The 18923-nt window shown below is 46.1% G+C and overlaps 3 protein-coding genes across 3 annotated transcripts; 1 reads left to right on the forward strand and 2 right to left on the reverse strand.

Moving 5' to 3' along the window:
* Window positions 1-1848: 1848 nt before the first annotated feature.
* Window positions 1849-4235, reverse strand: LOC127769434 (cytochrome P450 86A8-like). The gene has a single exon (XM_052295017.1). The coding sequence runs from the start codon at window positions 3757-3759 to the stop codon at window positions 2122-2124; it is 1638 nt and encodes a 545-aa protein (XP_052150977.1). The 5' UTR covers window positions 3760-4235; the 3' UTR covers window positions 1849-2121.
* A 1227-nt stretch (window positions 4236-5462) lies between these two features.
* Window positions 5463-7335, forward strand: LOC127770327 (thioredoxin-like 3-3). The gene is made up of 4 exons (XM_052295994.1): window positions 5463-5648; window positions 5757-5919; window positions 6402-6427; window positions 6931-7335. The coding sequence occupies exons 2-4, from the start codon at window positions 5776-5778 to the stop codon at window positions 7148-7150; spliced, it is 390 nt and encodes a 129-aa protein (XP_052151954.1). The 5' UTR covers window positions 5463-5648; window positions 5757-5775; the 3' UTR covers window positions 7151-7335.
* Window positions 7336-7482: 147 nt separating this feature from the next.
* Window positions 7483-15097, reverse strand: LOC127770328 (lysine-specific histone demethylase 1 homolog 3-like). Its single transcript, XM_052295995.1, has 5 exons — window positions 14521-15097; window positions 13821-14054; window positions 12082-12849; window positions 9120-10351; window positions 7483-8794 (listed from the first exon to the last, which is right to left on the reverse strand). The coding sequence occupies exons 1-5, from the start codon at window positions 15066-15068 to the stop codon at window positions 8007-8009; spliced, it is 3570 nt and encodes a 1189-aa protein (XP_052151955.1). The 5' UTR covers window positions 15069-15097; the 3' UTR covers window positions 7483-8006.
* Between the last annotated feature and the right edge of the window lie 3826 nt (window positions 15098-18923).

The following is an 18923-nucleotide window of genomic DNA, read 5'->3' on the forward strand; positions in this document are numbered from 1 at the left end:
GAGTTAAATTTAATTGGTGATTCGGTGTACAATTAAACCGAGTATAGACGAAACTAGTAGCTGGATTATGGATAGTCATGCAAAAGAGTATAACTGATTCACCGGTTTTAAAATATCAACACGTGGTAGCATAACCATGTAAGGTTATAGCTACATGGTGCAATAAAATTGGCTCATTGATTTACATTGTGTTTAGTTCACGTTAAAATTGAAAGTTTGATTGAAATTGAAATGATGTGACGGAAAAGTTAAAAGTTTGTGTGTGTAGGAAAGTTTTGATGTGATATAAAAGTCGATAGTTTAAAGAAAAAGTTTGAAACTAAACTCAGCCCTAGAGAACCTAAGTCAGCAAAGTTCAAGTCGCCCAGTGATGGATCAAAATAATCATAACATCTACAAAACTTGCGCCATGGTATTTGATGTTCTACTCCATTGATTATTTAATGATAGAGATCACAAAACTTACGCTTATCTTCTTCTCACTTAGTAACTCCAGCGTAGAGCACTAGAGCCTTAGATGATCACGTTGTGTTTTAGGCAATCGTGTTACACTACACCATCTATCTCTCACACATCTACAGTTTATCATTGTAGCGTTACCATATACTTAGGGCTTGTTCGTTTTAGGGAAAAAAACAGAGGATTTGAATTCCTAGGGATTAATTCATGTGAGTGTCGTTCGGTTTATAGCATTAAAGTATAGGAAAACCAAAGAAAAATTTACTTTCCTACAAGTTGTATAGAGGAAACATGGAAATTTTTCCATACACTCAAACTTCTTATAAAAATTCCTATGGATTGACTTGCGCAAACATTTATATTCCTTCACTTTTCATGGTCCTTCAAACCGAATAAGTCCTCAGCATTGAGAATGTAATATTACTAATGGAGAACTTTTGAAGTAATACACTTTCACTCGCTACACGAAAGAAAAGGGATGTCATTTCATCATTTATCGATCTAAAAAGACGCGAATATTAGAGAATGATATAATATCAAATAATTAGAAGGGATGAGGTTTTAAACTCAGATCGTCTAGCCACCATCTTTTGGAGCTAGTTGGAAAACCCCTGGACGTTTCCTCCATCGTTCGTCGATCTCGCCGTGATATTTTGGCTAAAGATAATAGTTTCATTCAATACACTAATTAACTACTCCTGTGTATTTGCATGTACTCCGCGCGACAGCAACGTCAGGCGTACACATCCAAATACCCAATGAAAGACGGGGAACGGCACTACGGCAGAGAAAGAGCTGTCAAGCGACATCGCCATCAGCAGATTTCATGATCAGCCAGTTTATTCATTGAAACTTGGCAAGTTGGTATTGCAGGTAGCTCACCAGTGAAGACGGTGCAGACAGCAGCAGCATTGAAACGCCGATTGCAAAAATGATTAGATCGACGAAATGCCAAATGCATCGAAGAAAGTCCTGAGCGATCTTTAGGGTGTGTTTAACGTCAAAATTAAAAGTTGGGTTGAAATTGAAACGATGTGACGGAAAAGTTGAAAGTTTGTGTGTAGGAAAGTTTTGATGTAATGGAAAAGTTGAAAGTTTGAAGAAAAAATTCAGAGGACTTACATGGAAAGCGACTGCTGTACTGCTCATGTTCATCGACATGGTCGATCGATCGAGACTTCCATCGAGAGAGAGGAAGCTAGAACCGTGAACACCCGCTACATGCATGCAATGAAGTGTTTGACGAGTAGCTATCAACAATTAAAATGCCCAAAATTAAGAGAGATTAACCAATTGATCGACATGTTTCAGCTCTCTGAACAAGCAACCATCCAACAACAATTGGCGGCACATTAACACAAACCGCCCAGACGAATTTGGACTTGCCAGTTTGGGTTACACACAGGAGATTAATTATTAATTATTGCTCCTTAATTTTGGTGGCTGCACAACCAAAATCATAGTACTACATGATCTAAGAATCTTAGGTTTGGAGTTTTCTTTAGACATTTCCTCTATCGACTGGTAATGAACTGTAAAAGCAAGTGATTTAAATGACCTCACCAACCATACAAACCCTTTAGTAATTACTATCTTGGACTCTCATCTATCTACATATTTTTTTGCCATTTCCAATTGACTTCGTCGAACGCCCGGGATCTTCTAAGCGCAGGCCGCGGTGGCGCGCGCCGCGGCGGCGTACTCCCCGGCGCCGCGGAGCTCGTCGACGATCGGGGCGAGGTCGCGCGGGCGCACCTCCATCCGGAGCCCGTGCTTCATGAACAGCGTGAGCGACATCTTCTGCTCGACGCGGTGGCCCGGCGCCACGGCCAGGCGGTGGCGGAGGAGCACGCTGCCGGCGATGTTCCTCATCTGCAGGTACGCGAGGTCCTTCCCGAGGCAAATGCGTGGCCCGGCGTTGAACGCCACGAACCTGAACGAGTCGTGCGGCTCGAACTTCGTGCCGTCGGCCGACAGCCACCGCTCCGGCCGGAACTCCAGGCAGTCGTCGCCCCACACCGTCTTCATGCGCCCCGCGGAGTAGATGGAGTACGTGACCGACGACCCCGCCGGCACGAACGTGCCGTCGGGGAGGACGTCGTCGGCGACGACGTGCTTGGAGTCCTCCGGCACGGAGGGGTACAGGCGGAGGGTCTCCGAGAGCGCCGCTTTGAGGTAGACGAGCTGGTCGAGCTCCTCGAAGTTGAGCGGCGCGGCGAGCCACAATGCCGGGTCGTCGGCGCCGCGCGACGCGGCCAGGACGGTGCAGAGCTCGCGGACGATCTTGCGCTCGACGGCGGGGTGGGTGGAGACCAGCCAGAAGAACCAGGAGAGCGCCACCGAGGAGGTGTCGCGGCCGGCGAGGATGAAGTTGAGCGCCACGTGCTGCAGCGACTCGTCGGAGTAGGTCCCCTTCCGCATGAAGCGCGACAGGAGGTCGTCGTGCGGCGTGGCCGACGACGCGTCGCCCTTGCCGTTGCCGGCGGCGAGCTCGAGCTTGCGCGCCTTGATGACCGCCGAGAGGTAGCGGTCGACGTGCTGGACGCTGCGCGCAAGCGTGGTCTCCATGCCGAGCCCCATCCACTTCTTGAACCGCCACACGCACTCCGGGAAGATGAAGCGGTTGAGCGTGGCCTCGGTGGCGCGGTCGAACGCCGAGGCGAAGTCGTTCTCCGGCAGGCCGCGGGCGAGCGTCTCGGGGTCCTTGCCGAACGCGAGGCCGCAGATGTTGTCGAAGGTGAGGCGGAGGAGGAGGTCCTGGAGGTCGACGGTGGCGCCGCCGCCACCGCCACCGGCCGCGGCGGCGTCGGACAGGATGGGCAGCAGGCGGCTGTGGATGGACCGCGACACCCACCGCGACATGGCGGTGCGCAGCGTGCGCGTGGTGAACTCCAGCGCCGCCGTCTTCCGCTGCGCCACCCACGTCTCCCCGTCGGAGTTGAAGATGCCATCGCCGAGGAGGTCCCCGAACACGCCGTGCCAGAAGGGGCCCTTGGGGTAGTTGTCGAACCGGGACTTGAGGACGTGCTCCAGGTTCCTCGGGTCGCACGTCACCGTGACCAGCCCGCCGCGGCGCGCCAGCCCGGGCACGGCGAAGATGCACGTCTGGTAGGTGCCCCGCGTGCGGCGGAGGTTGGCGGCGATCCACTCGTGCATGTCCTCCGCGTGCCGCACCAGCCCCGGCAGGCTCCCCACCACCGGCCACACCCTCGGCCCGCTCAGCCCGCGCGACATCCGCCAGAACCACGCCATGTACGCGGCCACGGCCGCCACGACCACCGCCCACGTCCCCGCCTCCATCACCACCACCACCACCAAGCTAAGCTATGGCGATCGATCTATAATAAGTGAGCTCACATGCATGGGCCGGGGCAAGCAGCGATAGATAGCTAGCAGCAAGGACGAGAGTGTGTGTGTGTGTGTGACTGTGTGAGTCGCCAGTGGCCAGCTAGCGCCCCTGACCTGAGATCGAGAGAGAGAAGCCAGACGATATATAGGAGTAGAACCTGCCCGAGAAGCAATGCGATGGATGGCAATTAATATACAGAAGGGAAAAATATATATATACAGAGTTGCCAGGATGCCACTCTACTCCAGCTGCAAGTGCATGCTCGGTACAGTATATATCGAGCGTCCGGGCGGACCATAAATCGCCGGCAGGGGCCGTTGGGTGGCCGTCGATCGATCGAAGACGCGGCGCGGCCAGTGCGCGCGCGTCGCTTGCCTGCCTGCCGGTCGCTGCGGCTCTCACCTACGCCATTCAATGCATCGGCGGGCGGCACACCGAATTGAAGCCGTGATTTCAATGGCGCGCGTACGGCCGCCGGTTGTTTGCTAGTAGCTCGACGCATTTTAACCGCGCCAAGTTTTAAAAGGATCGGCCAGTAGATCGACCTGTTTTACGACGCTTTCCACTGCGATTTGGTGATAGTACTATGCTCTGAGGTGCCAGTATCATGCTGATGAAGGCAGGCCCGGATGCGAGTAGATGGCCGGGGGGAGTGAAACTGGCCAACTGACCAACGGTTTCTCGGACTGTCTGGGCTAGTTTTGGGACTTTGGGGGTGTGAGGTGGTTTTGACGAAGGCAAAAGGATAGGGATATCATGGTCGCCTTTGGAGCGTCAGCAAGCGGAGGCGTGTGATCGTGTCAAGCACCAGCTAGCACCCGGGTTGACGATGGTTTGGAGGGGTTGGGTCACCGAACGACCAACGTCCCAACCTTTCACAAAAGCGTATAGCTCCCAGATCGTACAGAATGTCGCGTAGTTTGTGTGATTGTGTCATTTATAGTACTAATAAACTACTCCTTCCATTCCTAAATATAAAATTTTGATGTGTCACATCCAATCAAAATCCCTTATATTTATTTGGCAACGTGAGGGAAGAGGATTAGGAGTTTACACGAGAGAATTGATGGTGAGATTAAGATGGAAATTTGATTTTTAATCCCAGTATCTTGTTTGGTGAGGTGGTGGAAATTGATAGAGTTCAGTTGAAGATTAGGTCATTAATGAAAATGGATGGCTAAGATTCGTGTAGACAAAATAAACGAGGAATTCTCTCCCAATTAGCACCCCTACGTAGGTATTGAAAAGGAGAGAGTACCTCCCTCAATTCCCCATCCCCATCCCACTAAAATTCCCATGTATCCCAACCAAACAAAGTAGTTAATAGCCCTATTCCTTTAAACTTCCAATTCCTTCTTAAAAACTCTCTCTAATCAAACAGGCGGAAGGATGGAGGGGCTACTGCCCCCGCAAAAAAAATAAATAAAAACACTACTGGTAGGACGTAGGAGGGCTTCCTGCTCTGCTAGTGACGTGCCTAGCCGCGTGCGCTTGCGTGTGTGTGTATGTTTTGTGTTGCGGACTTGCGATGCGTAGCGAGGAGCTCTTGGGCTTTCTGGGCCTAGTTGCCAACAAATCACATGATGGGCTTATTGGGCTGGATCAGATCGGATGTCCAGGCTGATGGGGCCGCGTCGGTCGAGGAGGACGGCGGCTCGCCGCCGATGTCCCGAACACTTCACTAGTCCAACCAACCGCCGCACGCCGCCCCCTGATCCCCTCGTGGCCTCGTAGCCGTCGTGCGCGGTGCGCCACCTCCACGGCGCCGCTCGCCGTCGTCCCCTCCCTTCTTCCCGTCCTACTCTCTCGGTGTGCGCGCTCTCCGCCTCCGCCTTCCAAGGTTCCCCTCGAGCTCGCCGTCTCCTAGATTTGGAGGAATTTTTTGTTTCTTTTATGTGTTTGTTTTGAGGCGTAAGAACAAGGATTTGGTTATCCTGACACCAAACAGCGGGAGCAAAGCTGGAAGGATGGAAGAGGGGGAGGCCAAGAAGACAGGCCTGGAGGGCACTGGGCTGTCGCTCCCGGGCAGCTCACACGGCAATCTACGGAGCGCCGGCAGCGACCAGCAGCTGAAGCAGATGCTGGACTCCCTCAAATCGTCCAAATCACCCGTAAGTATGGCTGCTCCTCCCCCTGCATCCGCCGGCGACACCTCTCTGTTTCCTTCCTTTAAGAGCACGCATGGAACAACATGTATTATCCGATGCTGGTCAGCTTGAACAGGTTTAGAGGCTGCCAACGTTTTTGTCCTTGGGTACAATTGGTAGGCACAATACTGAATTGGGATAATTTGTGTTTTTCTTTTTGTTAAGTGATTTTCACATTAAATTTAGCTACTGCACAAACAAAGCCCTCCTGCCCGCAGCCTATTCTAGAAATTTTGGCTGGCTACGTTACTTATAACCCCAGAACGAGCAATGAAGTATGGTGTTCATACTGTCGTATTGAATCATCCGGGTCGATTGCTTTCGGTGCAAATGATAATGAAAAACATGAGTAAATGCACTATGCTGATGTGATTATAGTATGGATGAACATTTGTTGAAGTCCAGGAATTTATTTTGATTGAAATTTTTGGATTCTTCTTTTGCAGGCTGTTATCAACTATGGTGCCTCATGGTATGTAACCTCTCTCTCGCCATGTGTCACTTCATAGTTTACGATCCAGCGATGTGAAGATTATATATTACGAAGTGCAAATAACGGTTCATCAATCTCTGGATTATTTGGTAACTTCATACTAGTATTCATATTTGCTGATGTGACTATTTGAGTTCAATTGAGTAATCAGCAGCTGTTAGGAGTTAGCGGTTGTCATTTGAGTATGTATGCACAAGTATGAGTATTTAAACCTGTAATATTGATTATCCTGATGGACTATTGGACATTTAGCTGCCTAAGGAGTTAGGACTGACTAGATTTATGTTATGCATTGGTTTGACCTCAATATGACCACCTAACAGCTATAGAAAATCGGTCATCATTTTCTGTATATTAACATGTGTAAAGTCAAATTTGTTTAGCCCAGGATTTTTTTCCTAGCAATCCTGTATTGGTTAACAACATATAGGATACTGTATCTCTTTAACTCTGTGAATTACTCATTCCCTCCGTTTATGCAGGTGCCGTGTTTGCAGTCAGATTCTTCCACCCTTCTGCAGGTTCAGCAATGAATTCAAGAATCTTACCTTCATTTATGCTGATATTGACGAATGCCCAGAAACAACACAAAACATCCGATACACCCCAACCTTCCATTTCTACCGGGATGGAGAGAAGGTCGATGAGATGCTTGGTACAGGAGAAGAGAGGCTGCATGACCGGTTATGGTTGCATTCTTGATAGGGATTTGCCGGGCTGTTGGTCTCATGCACAATATTTTCTCTCTCTTTTATCCTACTTTCGTGCTTTGTTGTCAACCTCTGAGCCAATTCAAAGTTTATGTTGGTGTTTGTAATGTTGATCATGGTCATCTTTAGTGACATACACCATTATATATCAGAATTGGTGTACCGGTTTTTCTCTCATGCTTATGTCAAAACTGAGAAAGAATACCGTCGACATTACGATGCAAACATTTTTAGTATCGTCCAGTTTGTACGATGGTGCTGCTGCAGATTTCTGCTAATCATGTGTCGTGGAAATGGACTGGCCACTTATTATGTCAACAGCAACGCATCTGTGAGTACCTGAGCTGAGTTCCATCGCTTATACTCCTGCCCGGAGCTAAGAATAGAAGACAATTAGACAAACACCTCACTTTTCTTTCTTTTTTTTTGAAACGAAGGTGCAAATATGTTTCATTCAATCACCAAATCATTTACATCAGCTTAACTACTCCTACTACAATTTGTGAATCCGGTAATCTTCACTATAAGATTCTTCAGTAATAAGTAAATAGTTTGACTGCCGATACAAGCAGGTTTTGCTACCTTCGCATACCCTTCAGATGCAGGTGCCATATAAATCTGGGAAATCTCAAAAATCTAACTAGTACCATTGTATCATCTAACAATCACCAAAAATGTGATATCAGAATGTTCTGGGACAAAGCCAGCGCTCAGCAGAAGCTTCATGCGAACAAACAGCATGATTACCAGGTAGAAACACGATTGACAGGATAAAGAAAAATCATGCGGTCAAGCTTCTAAATCAAAGTATCAGTAACTCTAGATCATAATGCAGCTAATTCAGGAACTCAAGATTTAGATTTAGGGATTCCAATTTTTAATTTTGAGGGCCTAGTTTTAGTTCTACTGCTGTTCCGCTCTGCCTTAATGGATGCAATCACAGCATCAGCCCCCGGACCAAGACCTTTCCTGCCAACTAATTTCACACCAAGCTTTTCACAGAGGTAATGCAGCCTCATTTCATCACCTCCTCTAACCTCTCTTAGCTCCATAGCCTGCTGTCGTGATAGTAATGCGTAGACATAAAGTTGTTGTTGCTGGTTGAAATGTGATTGGAGTTGCTGAAACAACAATTTATTTGAGTGGTGCTGGTCCGCCTTTCCCCCTTCAGTTGCACCTTTCTTTCTAGGGCCACCTAGTTCCACCTTCAGAATGGCTGGGGACTTTGGATCAGAAGCTTGTCCACCAAAAATGACAGAGAAGCTGCCAAATTCCAAATCTGGTTGCCTAAACAAGTCCATGAGTAGAGCAGCACAGGCCTGTGTATTTGTTGATGGACCTTTTTCAACTTTGCTCTTTGCTGCTCGGGCATTGGCATGGAGAGTGATATTTGCAGCCTCCCGCAGACCACTGATGAAAGCACCATGCATTGTTGCTGGATAACGTCTCGTGGTGGCCTCTCCAGCGAAAAACAACCGCCCATCTCCAACACTTTCAGCTAGTATGTCATAGTCATCTCCAGATGCTCCAACAGCAACATGAGAATACGAACCTAGACTGAAGGAGTCTGTGCCCCATCTAGTACAAACACTCTGCAGAGGATCTGGGACCTCAATACCTTGAGGTTCATAGATACCTGAGATACACAACATTCACCTTTTAGACAAAAAACCAAGGTTTTAAGCAGTCGAACCTATTGTAACAACATACTACATACATGTCTACATATATTTCAGTGCAATTGCAGAGGTATGAGGTTAATGGAACAAAGAGTCTGTTGCAACTTGCAAAGAGTCACTTGGGTGAGGCATATTGAATTACCACCTTATGCATATAGTCATATAGTGATCTAAAATACGATGATAGATTTTACATCGCTAGATGACCATTTACATAAGGTAGTAAAAAATTCTGATGGTAGCGTATTTAAAAAAACTGATGATAGGAGATAAAGGTCTTACCTCTCAGTATCTTGAGAACAGAACTGACAGCATCAGTAGGGGGTGTGGTTTCAAAGTTGTGGGCAGCTTCACCAGCAACCAGTGCCATCAGCAATGGACCACCGGCCACTGTTGCATAACTATAGAACAGAAAGAACTCTCCACGATGACTTGGGTCTTCAGTCAGGTGTCCAAAGGTATCAAGGTCAGTGCTCCAGAAAACATGAGGAAACAACATTGCAACCTTGTTCAACAACCCAAAGCCTAGTCTTTTAATACTATCAAGTTTTCTCTGTGGCAGCTCAGGTACAAACTTGACGCCACCATTTTTCAGAACCCCAAGTGGAACAGTGCACAGCGCCATGTCGCCTTCATACACCTGCCCACCATTGACAACCACCTGAACCCCGTCCCCTCCATAACGTATAGTGTGCACTGTCCTCTCGTAAACAATCGGCACATTCTCTGCCAGGGCCTGCACAAGCCTACCATTGCCACCAGGCAAGAAACAGTGATCCCCGCCCATGTCATACGGATCGTCCTGGTCCCAGAATGCAAGGCTCAGCTTTGACAGCAACCCTGCATTAGCATACTCCAGATTTGCTAAGTGCCAATTGAACAAGTTCATCTCCTGGTCAGTAGAGAGATCGCCATCCGTCTGCCGTAACGTCTCAAGTGCAGCGCCAAGCGAGACATCCATCGCCACATCCCCCATTGATGCCCGTAGAAGACTAGACTTATCAAGAAGCTTGTTAAATGTACCCTCCACTTTCTTGTCTACCTCTGGATCAACTGGTGACCCATCAGGCCTGTAAAGTGGGCACTTGTCCCTGATCTTGTGCATCGGCAAGCCGAGCTGTTTCGCCACAATGCCCAGCGGGTTCCCGAATGTGCCGGTAAGCACACTGCCGCCAAGGTCACCAGCAGCTGAGCGTCCACCTCCTTCCATCTTCTTGGTGTACACACGGCCACCGCACCGCTTGCGGCCCTCCAACACCACCACTTTAAATCCGAACGCCACCAGCTGCCGTGCCGCGGCGAGCCCAGCAAGGCCGGCGCCGACAACGATGACGGTGTTGTGCCTCGTGGGCTCCTTGGGGATGCGCTCCTTGATGGCGGGCGCCACGCCGAAGTTGATGTGGCCATGGGAGACGAGGAAGGAGTAGGCGGCGTTGAGGAGGTGGTCGCAGTGTGGCGGGATGAGCGTCGCGAAGGACTCCTTGGCGAGCCACGAGTTGAAGGTCTCGCGCCACCTGGTGAGGAGGTGGTTGCGGATGAGGATGTAGTTCACCTGCTCGATGCCGCCCACGTCGGAGACCACGCCCGCCTCGATCTCCTCGTCGGTGAGGGAGTCCGCCGGGAAGCCCGCGGTGAGCGCGGTGACCGCCTCCGCTGTCGGCTCCCGGTTGATCACGATGATGTCGTCGGCGGCGTAGGCGCGGGGCGGCGGCTGGGCGGAAGGAGACGCAGCGACGGCGACGGGCGCGGCGGGGGAGCCGGAGGGGAGCTTGCGGTGGAAGCCGGTGCGCTTGCGCTTGTTGGGGAAGGCAGGGTTGGGGAGGACAAGGGTGGGGGTGGACGCGGGATCGGGGGTTTGGTCGGGGTAGGGGTTCGGGGGAAAGGAGGAGAGGAGGGGGAGAGGGGTGTAGGGAGGTGGTTGGTCAGACATGGTCGCCGGCGGCGACGGCGGCGGCGGAGGCAAAGCCGGCGCGCCTGCTCGATAAATCTGGTGGGGGTTTAGATGGGGATGGGAACGGTGCGAGTCGGAGCCATCTGGTCGGGTGCGCGGCGCGGCTGTGCGGGACCTAGCGGGAGGTGGAAGACGGTCGGGGGCTCCAGGGTCCGTTTCGCTGTACTGGTTTCCGTCTTCTGAGATAGAATACGTAATTCCACGCTGTACATCATGAAGCCTTGTCAGATGGACAGGCTTTGATCCCAGATAAACCTTAAAATAATTTCTTCAAACTATTGGGATGACATAATGAATGCTTTTCACCCGCTGAGCTTGAAAGTAAGTTTGGATGATGCTACTCGCTTGTTTACCCCGATAACCTTGAGCATGTTTCTTAAACCGCTAAATGATTTGTTTTTTTAAATATTTTTTATATATAAGTTTTTTTTTTAAAAAACAAACAAATACATTTTCAAGTTTATATAATAATTAATACTCAATTGATTATGTACAATTAATACTCAATTGGTTATGTCCTAATAGTGACTTCATTTTGTTTTAAATGCCACTAAAAATCTAAGCCAAACTTCACTTAACATTACTCTACTCTCTCCGGTTTTATTTTAATTGACGCATTGGACAATGACACACTCTACAAGATATACCTTTGACCTTATTTTTCTATTATAATATATACAATAAATAAATACATGTTTACTTTTATTATAGTGTTTTGAAAGACAAATCTATATATGTTTTTCTAGTTTCTTTAAATTAAATATTTTTAAAGTTATTGATGGTCAAAGTTATAAAAGTTTAACCTCAACCTTGTCCAAAACATCAATTAATATAGAACCAGAGGGAGTATGTGCATTGGGATTGGGGTGCAAAAGTGATTCCCAAATCCATGATATAATTAATAGGAATGTTTGCTTCAACTAAACTATTCTTGCCGCATGTATATAATGCTATCACTTCTGGATTGGAAGTACTACAGAAGTTTCTTGCAGCACCATTCAGTGATTTCCTCAGAATGGCCAAGTATAAAAATATGCATGATTTGCAGAAAGTAGAGTTTTTACCTTTTAGTTGAGGATTCTTCAACAATCAAAACTGACTGGTAAGTGATAACATATATACACTAATACACATGGTTCATTGTTGAATGCCCTTGGCTTCTTGAATCCAGTTGATGAAGAATTACAACAACAAATCAACATGCATGTATTCTTACATTCTGAATCGATTTCTTCAATATGCTCATGAAGTAATACCACTTTACATAACTGTACTACCCCACTACAATACTACATTGTGGCAATACTCTTGTTGCCAAAAGAATGGTCTGTCCTCAACATTATTACTTCACTACTATTAACAACCGATGGTTTCTCATGATTCTCTAAGCTATATGTGACTGAAAATGAATCCATGAAAACACCGAAGAATGAGATAAGTGGATCTGCTCTTGCACTGTCAATAGATAGCTTCAGAAATTGACCTTCGACAACTGGAAATTGAAACAGCCTCTTGTAACCAATTGTTGTGCCTTCAACAATTGTTTGCCACAATTCATCCACCAAGATTTCCACACGGAACTTGATTACACGTTGTCCCATCTGGATAGGCTCCTGAAGCTGGATCACATTGAATGAAGCAGATTGTCCGAGATCAAAGAGCATTTCCCAGGAGCTCTGCCCTTCCTCTGGAGCCCAGTAAGAGTATATGCTTTCCTGAAGAACATTGGAGGGTGCAAACTGCTGATTGCCAAGGCCACCGCGCACGGTGCTTGCTGTGACAGTGGCATTTGCAGCAAAATTCTGAGAGAAAATTGTCTGCCGAATCTCAGTAAATTCCTGAAGGACTTGCATATCTTCAGTAGAAATTAAGCCAGATGAATTTGGGGGGACATTCAATATGAGTAGGCAGTTTCTACCAACTGATTTGTAGTATATGTCAAGCAGAGTTGTAGCATTTTTTGGTTTCTCTGAGGCATGCCAAAACCAACCAGGCCTGATAGAAACATCACATTCTGCAGGAACCCAGTCTTGCCCAAAAGGATCACCACAGCGTGAATATCTGATAATGAAGTTAGCATCTTAGTAAATAGACTGTTGAATTCTGAAATGTAGGATGCTTGTCAATAACAAGCAAATCTCTACCTCATCAAAAGTTTATCAAATTCAAAATAGTCCAGGCTGTAGAATTTTCATATGAGATGTAAATTCCAAAATAAAGATGAAGCACAAAATATATCTCATACTAGAAAAATGTAAGTCCATCACTGCTATAATTAGTTAATGAGCCAAGGGCACCATTCTAATTTCTGTACTGCACAAGGATTCATTGAACTCCGTGGACATTCTTGTGGCTAATTCCATTCTCTAAGGGAATGTAACATCTAAAGTCTAAACCACATACCACTGAAACTATTGATTGCACTGTAAATTTTCCTTATTGATGAGGCTACACAAGAAATTAATTTTTACAGGCTTTGCAATAGTAGTCTCTTACTCATGCTGTCGCTGTCACGCATGCACACTAAAATAATGCTGGATAGTAGCACTCTAATCAAATAATTTCAACAGCCTGTTGTCATGAGTAATCTTCCTTAACTTCAAAGAGAAGAAAACCACATTGTTTGAGTGTTACAATTAGTTACTCTTTTGAGAGGTCATCATTAGGTACTTTTGCAAGGACATCAGTAATTGCTTAAACTTAAAACTTATCACGGCAGACAGTTGGAAGGAATGCTTGGAGTTTTGGTCCTATGCATGATACAATTTTATCTTCCCACAAGTAAAAAGTTGTCTTGTTCCCAAAAAATATTTGCATTACATAATTGAAATTTCCATTGATGTGATTTGGGAGAACAATTTAGATAACTAGAAAAGCCTTTTAAGAAGTTAGGTACTCTGCAGACCTATTAGAGTTACTTAATTCCAATTCTAGCATTTTTATCCAGGGGACTAGGGATATGATTGATTAGGATCTTAATAGAAGTAAACAGCACTCTGTTTTTTTCCCAGCTCAATAATACTGTTACTTACTCAGGAATGATGTGCCCAATCGTCACCGTGCTCTTATTGAAAGGAGACCAGCAAGTATAACCTGCGACCCCTGCCTCATCTCCTACCCATCTTGTATCTGGTCCAGCATCTGAGAAGATGACAACCCTTTGCTGGAGCTGATGGATAAGTGCAAACCAGGCATCAAACATGTAATCCATGTCCTTGCCCTCTCCCTTTGCACCATCAAGCCAAACTTCCTCCACATCTCCATACCTGCACTTGTATAGTCAGAATCTTTACACAGGAGAAATCGTGTACAGTAATCAAATCGAGTGTATGTAGTTACTCGAAGTCCAAAGCAAAACAATAAATGCGTAGGGATTAAACATTCCATTTCATAGATAATTGCGTAGTGATTAAACATTCCATCATCATAGATAATTGGAATAAGGGTAGTGACTCATGAAAAAAGTGTAGCGACTTTGATTAAACAACACAAATTAAGCACTGACTACTCCCAAATAAAAAAACCCACTAATAAACATAACTACTTTTGATCACCAATTTCTGAAAAGGATCATGCAGAAATGCAATGTTAGTTTATGTTCCCACAAGCGCACAGCCACATCTGGATCGAAGCTCTCCTCAGCCTGAACCCAAAATTCAGTAGTCGACCTGCAAGATCCCCATTGACGAATACAACAATAATCTCGCAATTCGAACGCAATCGCTGACATACCTGGTGAGCAATTCCGTCATCTGGCCCAAGTAGTGCTCGTTGTACGCGACGGTGTCGCCGTACACCGGCTCGTGCCGGTCCCACGGCGAGAGGTACAGCCCCAGCCCGATACCTTCGGCGCGCGCGGCGGCGGCGAGCTCGCCGACGACGTCGCCGGCGCCGCCCTTCCACGGCGAGGCGGCCACCGAGTAGTTCGTCAGGGCCGAGGGCCAGAGGCAGAAGCCGTCGTGGTGCTTGGCCGTGAGCACGACGCGCCCGAACCCTCCCGCCGCCGCCGCGCGCGCCCACTGGCCCGCGTCGAGCGCGGAGGGCGCGAACACGGCCGGGTCGGCGCGGCCGGAGCCCCACTCGGAATCCGTGAAGGTGTTGGGGCCGAAGTGGAGGAAGAGGGCCATCTCGGAGAGCTGCCACTGGAGCTGCGCGTAGGAGGGGACGGGGAGGACCGGCAGAGGCGGCGGCGTCGGGGCCGCGGAGCCGGTGACGCCATGGGCGCGGTGGAGGGGGAGGCCGACAAGCAACCCAAGAAGAAGAAGAAGAATGGTCGCCATTGTCACTCGGTGATCCCTCGATGAGGGTGTTCAGGGGCTGTTTGGATGGTTGCCTCAACCTGCCAAGCCACATATTAGGCATGCCACACCTGTTTAGCCTACCGTTTGTTTAGAGACCAGATTTTTGGCTGCCACAAAAAGTCTGCCACAACTCAGTTGCTTTGCCATTGGTTTTTTGGCCAAAGACGCGGCGAGCAAATCGTTCGCCACGCTTGCGGCACGACTGTTGCGTGCGGAGAGAGCGCGCGCTACGCTCACCTTCATGAATAGCACGAAACATCTGACGTTTTGGCACGAACAATCTGGAAAAAAACGCGCGAAGCTCGGTATCTCCGAGGCTACCATGTTTATTATCCTCTGTTGTGCCCCTTTTCTCTCTCCAATTCATTCTCCCGTGCAGCTCCAAGCAACAGGCAACTATTCCCCTCTTTCTTCCGTTAGCTTTTTTCATCTTCTGCTCCATCCCTTTCAGATCCTCTTCTTTTTCTTCAAATCACACAAGTAATCTGCTTCACTGATGAGTGCTCAAGCCATGGGGCAATCTGTTTTTTTCCTAAATCATCTCCATCCCCTTCATCTTATTTAGATCCATATGTTCCTTCCTTTCCTTCAAATCCAGATTCTAATTAATTTGTTCCTTTCATTAGGGCTTGAGTCATGGAGTAGGCTAGTGAAGACGAGTAACTAGTGTGGCTAGAGCAAAGATCTGGCCGTGATTCCTCGCCAGCGTCCGCCATCGAAGCCAATGAGCCAGCAAGTTTCATCACGATAAGCACACTGCACATAGCCCTATTTGTTTTTTTTAGGGATTTGGTGTTTGGATACTTGAACTTTATTTTGACTTCTGAAAAAAAAAAGATAGACATTTTCTGTTTTGTCCTAGATGCTTATACTCAATGGTTGCAAAATCATGTTAGCTGGTATATATATTCTTTTTTGCTAGATGTGTTATGCAAGTAGTCCCATTATGTCCCTGAAAAAAAAGTATTCCCATTATGAGATTGAAATATTTACTGCAAATTGTCATAAGGAAAATATGTCGGTTATTCTATCTAATTATTGTGCATCAGTAATGTTTTGTTCTAAATATTTATTAATTACACACTTTTAATTACTTAGATGGACCAAAGGAAGCAAATGTATTTACAATACTACTTCAACTACTACTACCAGTACTATATATGGAGGAGAAGGTTGCTTTCTGCTATTGGCCTATGCATAGCTAGTTACTCTTATTTGCTTAACGTGAGAAAAAGGCTACGAGAAGGTGTGACATATTCTCCCATGGCTCTTAGAGATGTCGAGCGAGATGCACGGTTAAAACGTTTGTTTAATGGTACTGAGGCCAATTGTGTTTCTGAGCTACGCATGCAAAAGGCCATTTTTCATAAGCTTTGTGGCCATTTCAGATCACGTGGGCTTTTAGTAGACACCCTGCATGTAACAGTAGAAGAACAGATTGCAATGTTCATGCATATAGTGGGACATAAATGGTCCAATAGATTAGTTGGTTTTGAGTTTTACCGATCAGGTGAGACGGTCAGTAGGTACTTCAATGCTGTTCTGGATTCACTTGTTTCAATTTCTAAAGAACTGATATACATTAGAAGCACTGAAACCCATCCAAAGATCACAAGTAGCCCAGGAAGATTTCACCCATATTTTGAGGTACACAACATAAAGTTATTTTCACTAGAATGCTTATCGTTTAATCGATTTGCATGCTAGACTAATGGGACATTCGTTTTTCTTTTCTTAGGGATGCATAGGAGCCTTGGATGGTACTCATGTACCAGCAACTGGCCCTGCACATATGCAGAACAGATTTAGGGGTAGAAAGACTATTCCCACTCAAAATGTCCTTGCGGCTGTTGATTTCGACTTGCGATTCACTTATATCCTTGCTGGATGGGAGGGATCAGCCCATGATTCACATGTGCTCCAAGATGCTCTAAGCCGTCCAAGTGGCCTAAAAATACCGGAAGGTAGGAATTTAATTAGATCATGTGAGTACATCGACCATAACTTTAATTTGCCACTAACTATAAAACACATGTTTGTGTTATAGGAAAATTTTTCTTAGCTGATGCTGGATATGCAGCAAGACCCGGTATTCTACCCCCATACCGTGGTGTTCGTTATTATCTTAAAGAATACAAAGGTGCTAGAGAACCTGAAGATTATAAAGAACTTTACAACCATCGTCATTCCTCCTGTAGGACAACAGTTGAACGAGCATTTGGTACCTTGAAAAATAGATTTAATATCTTCAAGAGTCAACCAAATCTCCCTTTGAAAACACAAGTGAAGACTGTGGTTGCTTGTTGTGCACTTCACAATTGGATACTAGAAAATGGAGATGATGAATATGTCTATGACGATGATTCCTGGTATAGGGTCTTGCCAAGAAGCAATAGGGTATATCGTGACATACGGGAAGAGAATGCGGCTTGGGTGCTCAAACGAGATCAGATAGCACAAGCTATGTGGCAAGATAAAGTTGGTCAATCAATGTCAGCAACTAATCAAGATATAGAAAATGAGAACATTGATGCTAGCATGTAGTTGTGGTTATATTATTATCTTTGTAAAGTATTATTTAGTATGTGTGTTTCCCTGATGCTTGGCATGTAAGAAGTTTCAGTCCAGTACTCTGTGTCATTTTGTGGAATTGATGTAGGAAATATCTATTAATATAACTATAATTGTTGTCTATCCATGCTATATATTCTATCTTACTGATTATATCAATCTATTACCAATTTATCATAGCTCAGGAAAAAAATGGGGAAGGGGAAGGGGAAGGGGAAGGTGGAGGGTGAAGGTTCTACCCGTGAGAGATCCATCAGCTGGGATGATGACCAAACTAAGTTCATGTTTGATTGGTACATTGAGTACAAGAAAGAACAACATGCAGGCTTCATATGGAAAACTCAGCACCATCTGAAATGTGCTGATGCCTTAAATAGAGAGTTTGCTATGGGTGTAACATCTACCCAAGTAACCCATCACTACAGGCACTACAAAGAGAACTGGCAGATAGTTGAGAGGGCTTTAAACAATAGTGGCAATGGTTTTGATGCTAGTAAATGCAAATTGACTATATCAGAGTCTGAAAAAGCTAAGCTCAGAGTAAGTATCCTTCATCTGAAGTCATCTCATTATTGCCACTAGTTCTGTAAGATTTGTTGTTAGCAAGTTTTGATTGCTCCTGGAGAAATGGATAGTTTTGACTAGTCATGAATCTGTACTAATATGTAGTAAAAAAAACTCTACAAATTTATCACACTTTGCAATGCTTTTGTACCTATATAAGTTAGCAATCACATTACATCATAATTCTTATTTTCAAATTTAAATTTAGCTATGTTTGGAGTTATATTGGCTCCATTTTTTTACTAAATTATATTGTTGTACCAACATGCAGGATAGGGATAGGCGTTTGCTTGCTAAGCCAATCAAGTACTTTCATGAGATGCAAGAGCTTTTCTCATGCAGTAATACGAATGGCTCTCTTGCCATAGACCAGTAAACATGCTGCGACATTGATAACAAATCTGGTAGTAGTGACCATGAAGGATTGAATGATGTGTCTACCTATGCACATCCTATTGACATTGCTGAAGAAGACTCTGACACATTACCATCGCCTACTGGTCCTGATAATTGCTCTCCTGGAACATCTGGAGTTAGTAAAAAGAGACCAAGAGGTGTAAAGTCCCCAAGTAAAAGGCAGCCAAAGCATAAGAGTCGTTTCACATATGCCACCGAGAAAATTGGCAATACAATGGACCGTTTGGTGACCCAGCTTGCCAGTCCTCCTCCACCCCCCAATGCCACAACTTGACCCTTATG

This window comes from Oryza glaberrima, chromosome 4, assembly GCF_000147395.1.
Source record: "Oryza glaberrima chromosome 4, OglaRS2, whole genome shotgun sequence".
Classification (NCBI taxonomy): Eukaryota; Viridiplantae; Streptophyta; class Magnoliopsida; order Poales; family Poaceae; genus Oryza; species Oryza glaberrima.

Bases quoted from the DNA above. Each gene is read 5' to 3' on its own strand.
- LOC127770328 (XM_052295995.1), bottom strand. From the start codon at position 15,068: ATGGCGACCATTCTTCTTCTTCTTCTTGGGTTGCTTGTCGGCCTCCCC. The intron at 14,055-14,520 runs GTATGTCAGCGA...ATACAAGTGCAG, and splicing joins ATGACGGAATTGCTCACCAG to GTATGGAGATGTGGAGGAAG. The intron at 10,352-12,081 runs GTAGTATTGTAG...CCTCCTCACCAG, and splicing joins AACAAGAGTATTGCCACAAT to GTGGCGCGAGACCTTCAACT.
- LOC127770327 (XM_052295994.1), top strand. From the start codon at position 5,776: ATGGAAGAGGGGGAGGCCAAGAAGACAGGCCTGGAGGGCACTGGGCTG. The intron at 5,920-6,401 runs GTAAGTATGGCT...CTTCTTTTGCAG, and splicing joins TCAAATCGTCCAAATCACCC to GCTGTTATCAACTATGGTGC. The intron at 6,428-6,930 runs GTATGTAACCTC...CCGTTTATGCAG, and splicing joins ATCAACTATGGTGCCTCATG to GTGCCGTGTTTGCAGTCAGA.
- LOC127769434 (XM_052295017.1), bottom strand. From the start codon at position 3,759: ATGGAGGCGGGGACGTGGGCGGTGGTCGTGGCGGCCGTGGCCGCGTAC.